This window comes from Perna viridis, chromosome 5 (assembly GCF_037379345.1).
Source record: "Perna viridis isolate PV_CMFRI_1.1 ecotype Kerala chromosome 5, ASM3737934v1, whole genome shotgun sequence".
NCBI lineage: Eukaryota > Metazoa > Mollusca > Bivalvia > Mytilida > Mytilidae > Perna > Perna viridis.
Genome location: NC_142449.1, coordinates 25,418,200 through 25,434,127, shown reverse-complemented (window position 1 = coordinate 25,434,127; position 15,928 = coordinate 25,418,200). Strand labels below are relative to the sequence as shown.

Sequence of the window (15,928 nt, the reverse complement as noted above, 5' to 3'; positions counted from 1 at the left end):
ATGTGCTCTTGGTCGTGGATAATCCCTTCAGGAATTCGGCACTTGAGATATTTCTTGTTTTGACCACCGCCATCAAACCAAAAACTATCTCAAGCACCGAATCCCAAAAGAGATTTGGCTATGGACTATGTCTTTGCATAATTGGTTTTCATTGAATTCTGAGTTTGGTGTAACTATAATGACTTATTTCATTTCAAAAGTTTTAAATAAAAATAAATCCGTACCTACTGACTATACAAAATTTCAGAATGGTCATCGGAAACATAACTTTATTTTTTTCGGTCTTGATTTCTCATCAATTGACTGGCACCGTTAAGTTGACTTACTTATCTGTCTTGCATGCCCTTGAAAGTGTTGATTTTATCCCGATAAGTATTCTGTTGGCTCAAAGATTCAGCAAATGCTGTATGCTGTACAATATAAGCGTGCAGATCACAAATTGGATCACTAGGTCACGGATCGTGATTTAATAACCTGGTAATGCATTTAATGAATGAATGAATGAACGTAGTCACATGACGACTATAACGTCCCCGAATACACCATGACCCATATTCACAGATATGACTATACCCTTGGATTGTGTAAACGCTTCTATGCTTTACACCGTCCGTGCGAGACCCCAAATGATAGCCAAGGGTGTTAAGAAACCCATCAGCCCGTCATGAATTAAAAATACCACATATGAGTGCAAACTGGGTCTAACAGTATTGAGTATATATGTTAGCATGATTGATTGATTGTTGGGGTTTAACGCCCGAGTAGCAAAAATTCAGCTATATTCAGGCGATGAGCATGAAGTGGATGATAAAATGATTGTTTGTTTGTTTGTTTGTTGGGGTTTAACGTCCGAGCAGCAATAGTTCAGTTATATTCAGACGATGAACATGAAATTGATGATAAAATGAACATGAAATGATGATAAAATGAAAAATGGGATGGGACACAAGGATAATGGGGTCGACAAATTTTGATTGCCTCTGGAAATAGGGAGAGGTGGGTAGGGTCGTGCAATTTAGCCTACTGTGGCGCAGCCCTATGGTTCCTACTCCGGGAGAATACCACAGCAGGGTTCTTTAACGTGCCAGGAACGTGGCATCTTTCCCAACACGGTGAACCACTAATATTTCAGCTATATTCAGGCGATGAAAGGGATGATGAAATGAACATGAATGATATGTTCATTTCATCATCCCTTTCATGTTCATCGCTTGAATATAGCTGAAATATTGCTGCTCGGTCGTTAAACCCTAACAATCAATCAATCAATCTTTCCCAACTTGCCAAATTAATAAAACTCGGAAGTGGGCTCCAATTAAGGCAAAGAAATACTTCGCGATTTTTTTTCTTCAAAAATTGGTGGCAGCATCTTAAAGGTCTTGTGCAAAGTGTGAATGTCGGACTAACGCCAGTATTCCGTAGAATGTCCCGTCTTGAAAAAAACAAAAAGTGTATTTCAGTTTTATTTAGTTGTACAAAACTGAAGCATCAGGCAAAGACTATTAAACCTTACTCAAGTGTTTTGTGTTATTTTGAACATTTGGCCATTCAATTCTCCTGGTTGATGTCGTATTTATTGAATTTTTGACATTTGTTCCTTTGAAATAGTCCATGGAGGTCGAACTAGCCTCTCGTGTTGATGTCGGAAATCCTCCGGCAACAAATACTCGGACCTATCAAATACAGAAGTGATTATTGTAAAGATACGTTCCGATCATCTAGGTTGCAACACACAATTCGTAACTGCATTGTACATGTTATGCATGTAGCGAGAACGAAATTCACACTTTAAGATAAAATAGTTTTTTCACATTAATATTCTCATTTTCAAAGAAAAAAAACTATCACCGAGTTCAATTCATTCTGATATAGACTTCATTGATTTTTTTTTTCAATAACACAAGTTTCATTTAATGACACGGTACTGCTTATTATACTAATCGCATTCAAAATCTTCTTTTTGCAACTTGCAGTTACCTTTGCCTGGGACACAGCGGAGCAACAGCAGCTAACCGAAGATGACGCTATAGCAATTCCTATCTCCATTAAGGCAAAGAAAGATGTCAACAGAGGGACCATCCAGTTATAGTTCTCATTAAACAACTTCTCGCGCTAAAATATAGAGCATTAAAATTAAAAAGAGTCTGAAACAAATGGATAAATTCTGGTTTATGTTTTGTTTAGTCGTATTTACTCGGTGACCTATTCTTCAACTCTATGAGGCTAACTTAAAAGTTGATCTAATCAAAAAGAAGGAATATCGTATAGCCAGATCCTTTGATCTCAGTTTCCATTATCGATGCAGACCTCCTTATGCTTCGCCCGTGCAGGTCTGTGTGTCAAAAGAGTAGGTTTGCTGCAGCGCTAAGCTTGCCGTAAAAGGCGACTCAATAGTGCTCAGACCTCTAGTCGGGGGCTAGGACGCTCTGCCCAGATAGTAACTGGGTAGTGTGCCCCAGGTGGTGGAATGGGGTACCCCTGGCGTGTTACATGCTTGGATTGTCCGGCAATAATGTGGAAAACCTGACCACAAACCATAGTGGTGCACCGTGTTGGGAAAGATGCCACATTCCTCTGCTGTGGTATTCGATAGTAGGAACCTTTGCGCTCCGCCACAGGAGGTTAAATTGCCCGACCCTACCCATCCTTTCCTTTTTCTAGTGGTAATCAAAATTTGTCGACCCTGTTATCCTTGTGTCCCATCCCAGTTTTCATTTCAACATTTCATGTTCATCTCCTGAATATAGCTGAAAAACTGCGGCTCGGGCGTTAAACCCCAATAATCAATCAATCTGTATACTACTTTAAGACAAACCGCACTTTAAGTCGTGCTTTGAGCCGTTATTTTTTTTTAACTGTGTGTCATTTTAAGAAACTACGCTGAAAACAATCCAAGTTACGGGCGCTACGTATATCGTATCTACCACATAGAACTTTTAGGACACTAAGAAACTGTGAAGTCAGCCTCATATCTTTACCTACACGTAAGAGATTGATGGAAAGGGACAAGCGCGATGACTTCTCATTCCATATTGTCATATTTCCTTTTATTTATGGCAACATTTCTTCAGCACCTGCTGTTGGATTTTCGTAATGCCAGTACATGCCAAAATTACGCCGAATTTTTGTATCGTGTAATACTTTATAGCCCTATAACTGGGCTTCTGCATCAGGATTATGTCGCTACATGATTAAAGTCTTTCTATTCGTTATCATGTATCTATCAATACTATGCAACCAATTTATTCACAGTGTCATAGATTGTCTTTCCTCTTTCGTCTACCACGGAAGTGGACATTTTTATGAGCAACTCGGTGAGTGCCTCTAAAACAGCGAAGTACGCTTACTAGTCCGAAATTGCTCTGACGTTGAACGGTTCATTTTCCAGACAAGCTGGCGCCGTGGAGACTAGACCCTTACAAGCTGCATCTGGCCCATTCTTCCCTTTTAAGTAGAGTCCGGGTTACTCATTTACTTTTGTTTCTCTGTAGGTGTTCTTATGTTTATTTCATGTTGTTTGTTTCCCTCCCTAGCCGGTATCCCTGGAATATGTCATTTTGTTTTCTGCGCAATCTTGGTTCAATTGATTACTCTTTCACCTGTCTTAAAATATTTATGTTATCGCTCTTGCTGTTTTAACTTTCTTCAGAGCTTTTTGGTGAATGTTCGGTTATTCGCAAGAGTCATAATTTAAAAAAAGATGTAAGATACTCATTGTAACATACATGAATATGTTACTAAACTCCTCAAGTTATTATTTTTCAACTAGGGGCCTTTTTTAAATCATTATCCATCAAATGATAATTTTGAAATTCGTTATTTCATTTATATCCATTATTAATATTTAAATTATCTACGCTGATAGTCAAATTTTATTAACATACTTACGATCAATGCAGCGTACGTGTTAATTCCAAGGCAAATAGGTCCGAACAATGAGGCACAAAGAATACTCAGAATCATGAAGCTGATTTTCTGTAAATATGATTCTTTTCCTCAGATGATTAGGAATGATTTAAAGTAACAGTAATATTTTCATTTTAATTGTAATTTTTAGTTTTATTCGATGCCGTTTGTTTAAATCTCCAAATTATGTCAGTATAACTATATTTTTGGGTAATTGTTTCATTTTTTGCAGCCTTACACCGAAGCATGGCGACTTGTTACTTGATACAATATTAACGATTACGTACATACATGTATAAACACATTCAGTGTTTGAATTTTATCAAATTTAATTGAAATATTAGCCTTCCATGTACCGGTAATTTTAAGGTTGTTCAAGAGAACTTATTAAAACTTTTCGCCTTTAGAATTTGCAACCGCCACATGGTAAACCATTTTTAGAATATAAATAATCACTTACGTAACAAAATATATTCGGTTTCTTTTTTTCCGTTATATTAATTGCCATCACTCCGCACAAGATAAACTGAAAACGAGAAGTATGTACAATATGTGCATGCGAAAAACAGAGTTGAAGGAGTGACTTCATAATATAAGGTCGCTATAATCATTTACAAGTTAATTTTATTCTAATGCTGCTGATGGTAGGACACTCCTTGAAACACGTGAATAGCATATCGAAATATGCAATATATATGGTTGGTATTTTTTAAAATTTTATATCCACTGGGTCGATGTCACTGCAGGTGAACCAAAGGCCCTGAGGATTTTCATCAACCCAGTAGTCAACACTTGTCTGACTCCGAATTATATCAGATAACTAAAATCCAGCAAAAACAAAAAAAACAAACAAACAAAAAACAACCAAAAAACAACCATCCCCCCCCAAAAAAAAACCAAACAAACAAAAAACAACAAAAAAAAGCCTTCTGATATCATACCCATAGTCCGCACCATAATCCAGTAGAAGATATTGCTAATTGTTTAGCAGTCTTCTGTAAAGCTTGTAGTTTAGCAGTTTCATCATCGTCTCCACCTGTTAATACTTTAGATTCGCCAATCATAACGTGCATAACAATATCAACAGCTCCTAAAAACATACAAGCTACCCCCATTCCAATATGTGCTCCTCCTAAAACTCTTATCCCAGAGAAAGGAAATCGTTCTAATTTCTTCACATCGACTCCTTCCACTTCTCGCATTCCATTCATCTTCTTTAAAAAATTAGTCTTCTAAAAAAAAGACGTCTGATTATCGTACGATTTTACAACGAATTAGTTTGAATAGATAGTTCAGGAATTTAGAAACTTATTTAGTAGATTTCCATATCAAGCAAATGAGATATCAGAAAAATGCTTCGAGACCAAAATAACACGGACGAATACAATTTTCTGCATTATTTGGCATGCAAATTGATATTTTTAGCACTAACAAGAAGAACTGAATGCTCTTATTTACTAATGGAAGAAGTCCATCTTGACATATCATTTCGTAATGAACGCAAAAAAAGAGTAGCCGTACCAACATATTCGATATTTCGTTTATTTTTTTTTTTTTAAAGCGGATACACAAACTAGAACTGGTAGTGACAACATTTGGCGAGTTATTTTTTTGTTTCTTTTGTTTTTATATTTAACAATCTAAGACTCGAAAATGTATGAAATTCGAAAGGGAGCTTGCAATTACATTGCTAAGGAATTGTAGACAAGCTTATTTTTATTACTACATTTATAATAATTATGTTTCACCTATCTTGCTTTTTCACTTTCGGGAATTTAGACATATTTCAATTTTGATTTGTTCTCAATATAAGTCTATGTTGTTCTAGGCTTCATTTGATTTTGCATTTTAATAACCCATTTCGAATTCTAACCACTCAATTGACAGCAATTAAGATATTTTGACTTTTATTTCATTATGTGAAATTAACAACATTCCACATTCAGTGCCATTTGATTGAAGCCTTCTTTCCACTTAGTAGGGAAACTAATGCAATCGTTTTTGGTCGTAGTACGAGAGACAGCGTTACATCATAACATATACCGTCTGAAATGACGGTTATAAAAAAGGAATCTTAAACTAAGAAATAAATTTCATATCTATCCGATGAACTGTGTTACGACAACTGATGCATAAAAAATAAAAAAAATTTCTGACAAGCTAGAGATAAAAAAAGAAAAAATGGAGATAGATGGGAGACTTTCAAAACATAAAACAAATGATGCATTTCCATTTTGAATCATTCCCTTGTTGGACACTTTCTGCTTTTTTTTATTTAATTACTATAATTAGGTTTTAATTGTTTACTTCTTTTCTTCTTATTTCCTTTCTATTTTTATGAATTCCCCCCTTTTTTTATTTTCCATAAATTTTCATGAAACTTTCGGTAGTTGGTCATGACTACTGAGGTAAGTTTCCTTTCAATTTAAAGATAAACACGTGTTCTAGTTATTGTTCTGGATTTAAAAAGGTGGGGTTCCCATTTCTGCACAAAAGCAAAAACAACATTTCACCAATTTAAACGAAACTTTAGGAAATTAAAACTGCTACTGATAAAAGATCCCTATTAAATTTACACGAATTTCTGATTTTTATATATATTGTCGAGGAATTTTTATCACACACAAAGCGGAAGTTACTGCTGTTGAATAATAGGCCTACCTTAGAATTCAAAATCTCTTCTCATAGCGATGCAAACAAGTTTATGTACAGACTTCAATATAAAATCATTCTATATAGATAGGAATGTTATTTATTTATTCCTTGAGCCTTCTTCCGTAAGATAAACATGACTTTGATCCATGGAGTTAGGTACCATCTCTTTGTACAGCGACGCCCCATGATCTTTCATTGATTTATTGGAATCATTAGATAGGTCATGAATTGTACTGATCTTCTCTGTTTGGATATGGATTAAATATTTTAAGATAAAGAAAATGAAAACCGATGGACATAGCTTTAACCGGTGTAAATTAAATCTCGGTAAGCAATTTATTATTTATCCTGATTTATAATTTAATATCATAACTCCGTCGTATCAAAGATAGATGCGAAAGTACTATTAGTGTTTTGGGAAACAACTTTAAAAAAAAGTTAAAATAATGTAAACTTTCACCGTTAGTCTAAATTGTCATTATTGATTAATTAGATAACTTGTTTTACAAATGATGAAAAAGTTGTATAGTTTCATATTTCGAAAAAGATAGTGTGGAAAGAAGATTGTCTAAAGATATTTAGGAGTCAAATTGCCAGTGTTAATAACTACAGTGTAGAAACATTTTTACTGTTTTATTTAAGCTTCGGATTTCTATTTCTTTTGATATGGTACAAAATATAACAGACGTGAAAGTAGATCGCAGTAGTTTCACTATCGATCCAAGCGATTTTAGATACATGGAGTTTGAATGTTCAAATCATTGTGTTGTTTTAATTAGAAGTATTTAATGGTGATACCTGTATTTATTCATTATATTCATCAGTTGTCAAATGATTGCTGAGCAGTAAATAGTGATATATTCGATTCTATTGTAAAAAAAAATTGACTGAGTTGAAGCGTTTGGGATCACCATTGAATAGGTTAAATACTATTGGGACTGCATATTTGATAGTGAGAGCAAGCCCCTGTGGCCCCTGTTGTATAGTCGAATCTGATGGTGCTACTCCTACAACGTAAGATGGAATTCCGTTCCTCCATACCCCAACCTCTAATTTCCGAGTGCCCTATTGCACACGCCCCGTGCAGGTCCGGGTGTTAAAAGAATAGGCCTGCAGCAGCGCTAAGCTTGTCGTAAAAGGCGACTAAATAGTGCTCAGAACCGTAGCCGGGGGCTAGGGCGCTCTGCCCACAGAGCAACTGGGATGTGTGCTCCAGGTGGTGGTGTTACATGCTGGGGTTGTCAGGCTATAATACGGAAAACCTGACCGCAAATCATAGTGGTGCACCGTGTTGAGAAAGATGCCACGTTCCTCGCACGTTAAAGAAACCTACTGTGGTATTCTCCTGGAGTAGGAACCATAGGGCTCCGCCACAGTAGGCTTAATTGCCCAACCCTACCCACCTCTCCCTATTTCCAGTGGCAATCAAAATTTGTCGACCCCATTGTCCTTGTGTCCCATCCCTTTTTCATTTCATCATCATTTCATGTTCATTTTATCATCAATTTCATGTTCATCGTCTGAATATAGCTGAAATACGGCTGCTCGGACGTTAAACCCAAACAAACAAACAAAACAAACACTTTTGCATAAAGCACAAACGACATATTATGGGCAGCGGATTTTTGTAAATAGTCAATAGTATCATTAAATATATCAAGACATAAACATTTTATTTTAGGTTTGCAGATACAGAAATAACAATAGATATAATAAATGTTACAATAAAATAACTGTTATTTTCTGTAATATAACATAGTGTGTTACATAATAAAATAAAATAATTACTGTTAGAAAAATAGGTTTTTTTACATCATGACAAAGCTTTGATGCATTAAGTCTAGATTGATTGATTGGTTGTTGGAGTTTAACGTCCGAGCAGCAATATTTCAGCTATATTCAAACAATGAACATGAAATGATAGTGGTGCAACGTGTTGAGAAAGATGCCACGTTCCTCGCACGTGAAAGAACCCTTCTGTAGTATTCTTCCGAAGTAGGAACTATTGCGCTCCGCCACAGGGGGCTAAATTGCCGGATCTTACCCGCCTCTCCCAATTTCCAGTGGCAATCAAAATTTATCGATCCCATTCTCCATGTGTCCCATCCCATTTTCATTTCATGTTCATTGCCTGAATAGAAATGAAATATTGCAGCTCTAGTTTACAACGTGGGATCCCTGGATTCTTCCCTGTGTTATACGATCAAAATTGTTTCCGTGGTATATTATTGTGTGAACAATAAAGCAAGTGACTGCTTTCGTGAGCATCCATACCTATACACCAAACATAGCACTTTTCGAAGGTATGCAATAAAGCATGAATGTCGGTCTGCGAATGCCGATTAAACTTTCGTCGATAGAAAGATGTTGGTCTGGTGTATAATGGTGTTTTAATTGTCGATTGAATAAAAATAACAAAGCATTGAAATTTAGCCGTAGGGTTGTATTGTGGGTGGTTGCGGTCATGAATCTCTGCATTATTAACTACATGGAAGAACATCATAAATGATTGAAACCTTTTTTCCAATTGAATATCTTTTTAAACCTTGTTCTAATTCTGAAACATGCTGTTCCAATATTCTGCAATTAAGGCTTTGTAATCAATCCGCTAATCAGCATCATGGCAATAAAACTTTTTATTTCCTTTGTTGTTTCTCGAACAGCAACTAAGAAAAACACCGAATCCTCTCATAACTAACAATGAATTCTCTAGCATATATATACCTGGAACAAAATGCACATGTCCTTACTGGTTAGCAGCTAACTTCTGAACCGATCATATTTACAACTTTTCATGGCGAGCATTAATCCGAGATTGCTCTGAAAGCATATGCAAGATATTGTAAGTTTTAAGAGCCAAAAAGTAGAAAATTTCAGTCTCGAAGCGCACACAGAAGTTGGTGCGCAATTTCCCCCCCTTTTTTTTGGGGGGGGGGGAGGGGGGTATATATAAGTATATGGGACGACCGCTGACATCCCCAGCTTGTTTGGCAAATCAGGACTCAATCTAAGACTAGACCAGCATTATCATATATGTCTCTATATATAAACAGTGATTGGGATAAAATTCTGAGAATGGGCAATTTTAATTGATCTTCAGAAATCCAATGGGCCATTCTTTTACATTTCCTGTGAAAATTTCTGTTTGAAATGGATTTGTGATAAAAAGCACATACCCCCTCTAATCCCAATTACCGTATATATATATATTATTTTTTAAGCACTTGCGTTCCGTGTACAACTATTAGGCGCCTCAAAAATTTCAACCAATGCATGTGGTTTCACTCTATAGATAGGCCACGGCAGATAATTATATGACATTTTATGGAAATAAAGCTGTATTGAGACAAATCCAATATCTTTTTCCCGTTAAGAGTATATAAAGTTCGTGCATAATTTCGCATTTAAAAAAAAACAGTCAACTAGTACAGAGGCGATGACTTGCTGCGTCAAATACCTTGATATTTCTGGATAGCTTAAAACATGAATTTTGCCCTTCTTTACCGTCACAAATATTTCATCTATTGATGTATGAATGCTCTACTACTCATATTCAATATTTCCACTAAATGCCGGGTCAATTCGAGTACGAAACAGTGCATATCAATCGCATCTGTAAAGTGATTGATTAATTGATTGCTGGTGTTAAACGCCCATGCAGCAATATGTCAGCCATATCCGGGCGATAAACATGAAATAATGAAATGAAATTAAGATGGAACACAAGGATAATAGGCTCGACACATTTTGAGGGGGTATGGTGGGGCAAAAGAGTAATCAAGGGAACCAAGGTTATAGCGGTAGTCAAAAGAATGTAATCCAGGGACAAAGACCAGACATGGAAAACAGACATACATAACAAAGAACATAAAGTAACTAAAATCATACATACAAAGTAACAAAAGCAAATGAGCAACTCGGACTCCACTAAAAACTGGGAGCATGGACCAGGTGCACCGGTAGGGTAAGCTTACTCTGCATTTCTAGAAACACCCGCCGAGTTGCTCATAAAAAGTCAAGTCCGGGGTAGACAAACGAGTGAAGGAAAACTATGACCCGTTGAATAAATCAGTTTTCATGGTGCTGATGGATACACCATAACGATCCACGAGTTCATGATGACGACCATAAAATTTCTGTAGTGATGACTTCAATCTTGTAGCAACATAACCCTGTTCCAGAAGCCTATTTGTTAGAGTTCTAGCGCGATACAAAAAGTCTGCGTAGTTTCGGCAAGCTCTGGCATAACGTATGAGTTGTGATATGAACACTCCATACGCAGGAGCCGAAGGGATGTTGCCACAGATGAAAGGAAAGTTGACAATTCTGAATGAAAAGTCATCACGCTTGTCGTAAAGTTTGGTCAATAATTTTCCTTTACCATCGATTTCTAAGTGTAGGTCAAGATATGAGACCGACTTCACAGTGTCCGTCGTATCCTTTATCTTAAGTTCTTTTGGGTAGATGCGATATATCAAATCCACGAAATTAGCATTGTTTAAAGATAATACGTCATCTATATAGCGGAAACTGAGATTGAAGGATCTAGCCAAACGATATTCTTTCTTTCTGATCAGATCAGCTATAAAGTAAGCCTCATAAGAGTAAAGGAATAGGTCAGCAAGTAAAGGAGCACAATTTGTTCCCATTGGAATGCCGACCGTTTGTTGAAAAACACGTCCACCACACTGGACAAATATGTTGTCGATTAAAAATTCCAGCATTTTGTAAACATCTTCCTCTGTATATTTGGCAGATGATTTGCCTCATATGGCGGAGGGCAGATTCCCACTCATATCAAATACCACAGCAGGGTTCTTTAACGTGCGAGGAACGTTGCAACTTACCCAAACACGTTGCACCACTATGGTTTCCGGTCAGGTATTCCGTATTATGTCCCGACGACCCCATTCCACCACCTGGGGCACACATCCAAGTTGCTCTGAGGAAGGAGCGCCCTAGCCTCCGGCCAGGGTTATTAGCACTATAAAGTCACCTTTCATAAGCTTAGCGCTGCTGCGGGCTTATTGTTTTGACACCCGGGCCCGCACGGGGCTTTTTTTTATTGAAAGTAATCAAAAATTGGCATTGAATGACAAACTAAGATAAGTGACTCTGTTACTTCAGTTAGTACTGACCAACCATTCAATCAACTTCTTAACCCGAATATTGAACTTTTGTCTGTAATAGTCGAATCTATGGGATTGCGGAAATGTGTTCCATATCCGTCAATGATTAATGATGATTGTTGGGGTTTAACGCCCGAGCAGCAATATTTCAGCTATATTCAGTCGATGACCATGCAAGTGATGATAAATGAACAAATTTTGATTCCCACAAGAAAAAGGGAGGGGTGGGCAGGGCCGGGCAAACCAACCCTGTGGTGGAGCGCAAAGGTTCCTTCTCCTATCGAATACCACAGCAGGGTTTTTTAACGTGCGAGGAACGTGGCATCTTTCCCAACACGGTGCACCAATATGGTTTGCAGTCAGGTTTTCCGTATTATAGCCTGACAACCCCAGCATGTAACATACCAGGGGTACCCCATTCCACCACCGGGGGCACACAACCCAGTTGCTCTGCGGGCAGAGGGCCTAGCCCCCAGCTAAGGTTTTGAGCACTATTTAGTCGCCTTTTACGACAAGCTTAGCGCTGCTGCAGGCCTATTCTTTTGACCTCCGGACCTGCACGGGGCGCTATAATACGGAAAACCTGACCGCAAACCATAGTGGTGCACCGTGTTGGGAAACATGCCACGTTCCTCGCACGTTTAAAAACCCTACTGTGGTATTCTCCTGGAGTAGAAACCATAGGGCTTCGCCACAGGAGGCTAAATTGCCTGACCCTTCGCACCTCTCCCTATTTCCAGTGGCAATCAAAATTTCTCGACCCTAATGTCCTTGTGTCCCATCCCTTTTTCATTTCATCATCATTTTATGTTCATTTTATCATCAATTTCATGTTCATCGTCTGAATATAGCTGAAATATTGCTGCTCGGACGTTAAACCCCAACAAACAAACAAACAAATCTTATTATGAAGAGTTACAGATTAAGTTCTAGTTTGGTTACGGTTGAATGATTTTACGGAAGGTATGGTTGGAAATTCGAAAACTAAAATGAATTTACAGTTTTTCCCACTCATTTGTGTAATGCTTTTATATTTTGTATATAGTCTAACTATGAACAATTGCAGATTAACTTCGACTTTGGTTAGGTTGAATGATTTTTACAGAAGTTATGGCCCTTGGACTTATCCGCACTCATTTTTTGTAATGCTTTTACCAATTATTTTTTTTCGCAGGGGACATTGATACGCTGTTCTTTTGTTATGTCTTAATTTAACCTTATTACGTACCTTTTGATGTATAAACCCCCGTGCCGGTCCGGGTGTTAAAAAATAGGAAATAGGAATATAATTAGGAAAACCTGACCGCAAACCATAGTGGTGCACCGTGTTAGGAAAGATGTCACGTTCCTCGCACGTTAAAGAACACTGCTGTGGTATTCGAAAGAAGTAGGAACCTTTACGTTCCGCCACAGGAGGCTAAATTGCACGACCTTACCCATCCCTTCCTCTAGTAGCAATCAAAGTTTGTCGACCCTATTATCCTTGTGTCCCATCCTTTTTTTTTTCATTTGTTCATTTTTTCATCCATTTCATGTTCATCGTCTGAATATAGCTGAAATATTGCTGTTCGGACGTTAAACCCCAACAATCAATGAATTGATATGTAAATAACATTTTGTTTTAATTTCATTATTTCATGAATAGACTTTGATCTTGTTTTTAATGTTTTCAGATTGTTAATTGCTCTTGTCGTGATATAGCCCTTGTCGCCGAAACTGCATTAAAAAAACAACAACTAATCAATCAATCAATTCGAGCGTTGAACGCAATCAAAAGAAGTTTCTGAACTTAACTAATGTTTTCTTTCACTCCAAATGCGTCTTGCTAAATTTAGTTCTATATTGCGATAAAGTTCCATCAATTGTCGAAAAGTTGAAATCGTTTTTATGTTTAGCAGGATATTATCGTCGCTAGATTAAAAAATTAGTAAGATTGCTGCAGCTTTAAATCAGTTAACTCAAAAGTTTACACCGCATCCACGAAAATTGTAAGGTAATAGCTGGAATAGTGATTGTCAAAATGCGTTCCTTACTTTGAATCGCCCTGATACTGATTTGTGCTAACTTAAACAAACCGTTTGTATTAGAATCTGATGCTAGTACGCAAACATTAGGTGCTGTGTTGTCACAGTATGTTGGTGGCCATTTTCGTGTTGTTAGTATTGCAAATCGTGCTCTTCATCCTAACGAGCGAAACACGAACAATTGTAGTTCGAGGAAGTTGGTAACAATAACTTGAGCAATTACCGAAAAGTTTAGAGGCTATTTGCGCGGAATCAAAATTTACAGCCCCGTGCAGGTCCGGGTGTCAAAAGAATAGGCATGCAGCAGCGCTAAGCTTGTCGTGAAATGCTACTAAATAGTGCTTAGAAACCTAGGCAGGTGCCGGGCGCTCTGCCTACAGAGCAGCTGGGTTGTGTGCCCTAGGTGGTGAAATGGGGTACCCCTGGCATGTTACATGCTGGGGTTGTCAGGCTATAATACAGAAAACCTGACCGCAAACCATAATGGTGCACCGTGTTGGGAAAGATATCACGTTCCTCGCACGTTAAAAAACCCTACTGTGGTATTCTCCCGGAGTAGGAACCGTAGGGCTCCGCCACAGGAGGCTAAATTGCCCAACCCTACCCATCCCATTTTTCATCTCATAATTTCATGTTCATTTTATCATCCACTTCATGTTCATCGCCTGATTATAGCTGAAATATTGCTGCTCGGGCGTTAAACCCCAACAAACAAACAAACAAACCGGTTGGGGGTGGGGGGGGGGGCTCATCACATCTGACCGTTGAACACAGAAAAAATATGTATCCCCCTCTGAAGCTGATTAAGAACAAAAAAACAAAATAAGACCCCAAATCTTTACATGAAATATACTCTTCTTGATGAAGTAAAAAAATCGTTGCAACACGTATTAAGTTAACGTTTGCTTCCCACTACGTGTTGTCACAACAATGTCACTTGCCGAGTTTTTTTCTCCTGACATGTTTGGACAAGATCACATTTTAAGCTGAATATTCATGTAAGATGGGAGATATTTCCGCAAATACAGATCAATCTCCTACTTTGACATGGACATGAATTCGTGTGGTTGTTGAAATTTTAATGAAATACTGGGAGTTTGCCAAAAACTAGAGACTTAACACCTTTGCATCAATAGTAAATATCCTGATCTGCTAGAAATATACTAGAAACACCCGCCGAGTTGCTCATAAAAAATCAAGTCCGGGGTAGACAAACGAGGGAAGGAAAACTATGACCCGTTGAATAAATCAGTTTTCATAGTGCTGATGGATACACCATAACGATCCACGGGTTCATGATAACGACCATAAAACTTCTGTAGTGATGACTTCAATCTTGTAGCAACATAACCCTGTTCCAGAATGTAAATTTCTTCATGACAAATGATCTCCTTTTTATGCATTTTCTATATGAAAAATTATCACCCTTAATAGCTTCATGAATTGAGTGATTCCCTCACACCTGAACTGTTTTAAAATCAGGCTTCATGTTTTATGGTGTCACTCTCTTCAGTATTAAAATAAATAGTTTAGCCAATCAATCAATCAACCAAGTTTTGAAGGACAATATTGACGTTTCCCTTTCTGATCTGCTACAGGGGACAAAATATGAGTAATATTAAAAGGCAGTTACAACTGAGTTACAAGCCTCAAAAGAATTGAAAAATGGGATTTAGAGAATGGGTTCAAGTTTTTTTACATCTAAAACTGTTGGTATGCACTTTTATCGAAAGCGAAAGCTGCATTCAGACCCAGGTCTCTTTCTGTATGGTGCTAAAATCAAAATTGTAGAAAAAACGAAATTTCTTGGTTTACTCTTTGACAGTAAACTTTCTTTTCTTCTCCATATCAAATTACTTGAATTTAGGTGTCTGACGGCACTAGATATTTTTAAAATGGTGTCCAGTACCTATTGGGGTACTGATACCTCAATTTTGTTAAACTTGTATAGATCTTTAGTGAGGTCTAAACTTGAATATGGATCTATTGTGTTTGGTTCCGCCAAAAAATATTACCTTAAAATTTTAGACGCTGTTCACCACCAGGATTTGCGACTTTGCCTTGGTGCCTTCAGAACATAACCTATTGAGAGCCCTTATGCCGAGGCAAATGAACCATCCCTTGGAGACAGACGTTTAAAATTAGGTATTCAATATGTTAGTAACCTTATGGCCTACCCTGATAGCTCTGTCTATGACTGTCATTAATCCTATT

The 15,928-nt window shown here is 37.5% G+C and overlaps 1 protein-coding gene across 2 annotated transcripts; it reads right to left on the bottom strand.

The window, feature by feature from the left end:
* Positions 1-1,481: 1,481 nt before the first annotated feature.
* On the bottom strand, positions 1,482-6,676 carry LOC148616817 (uncharacterized). Of its 2 annotated transcripts, XM_088581607.1 has the most exons (6): positions 6,568-6,676; positions 4,848-5,138; positions 4,367-4,432; positions 3,889-3,975; positions 1,978-2,112; positions 1,482-1,673 (listed from the first exon to the last, which is right to left on the bottom strand). In XM_088581607.1, exons 2-6 carry the CDS (start codon positions 5,115-5,117, stop codon positions 1,503-1,505), a joined length of 729 nt encoding a protein of 242 aa, XP_088437733.1. In that variant the 5' UTR covers positions 5,118-5,138; positions 6,568-6,676; the 3' UTR covers positions 1,482-1,502. The 2 variants fall into 2 exon arrangements, with proteins under 2 accessions (XP_088437733.1, XP_088437734.1); XM_088581608.1 differs by lacking the exon at positions 3,889-3,975.
* Between the last annotated feature and the right edge of the window lie 9,252 nt (positions 6,677-15,928).

Excerpts from the sequence above, each read along its gene's own strand:
- LOC148616817 (XM_088581607.1), bottom strand. The coding sequence starts at position 5,117 with ATGAATGGAATGCGAGAAGTGGAAGGAGTCGATGTGAAGAAATTAGAA. Across the intron at positions 4,433-4,847 it reads GATTATGGTGCGGACTATGG|TTTATCTTGTGCGGAGTGAT; the intron begins GTATGATATCAG and ends TCTCGTTTTCAG. Across the intron at positions 1,674-1,977 it reads CCGCTGTGTCCCAGGCAAAG|GTCCGAGTATTTGTTGCCGG; the intron begins GTAACTGCAAGT and ends TGTATTTGATAG.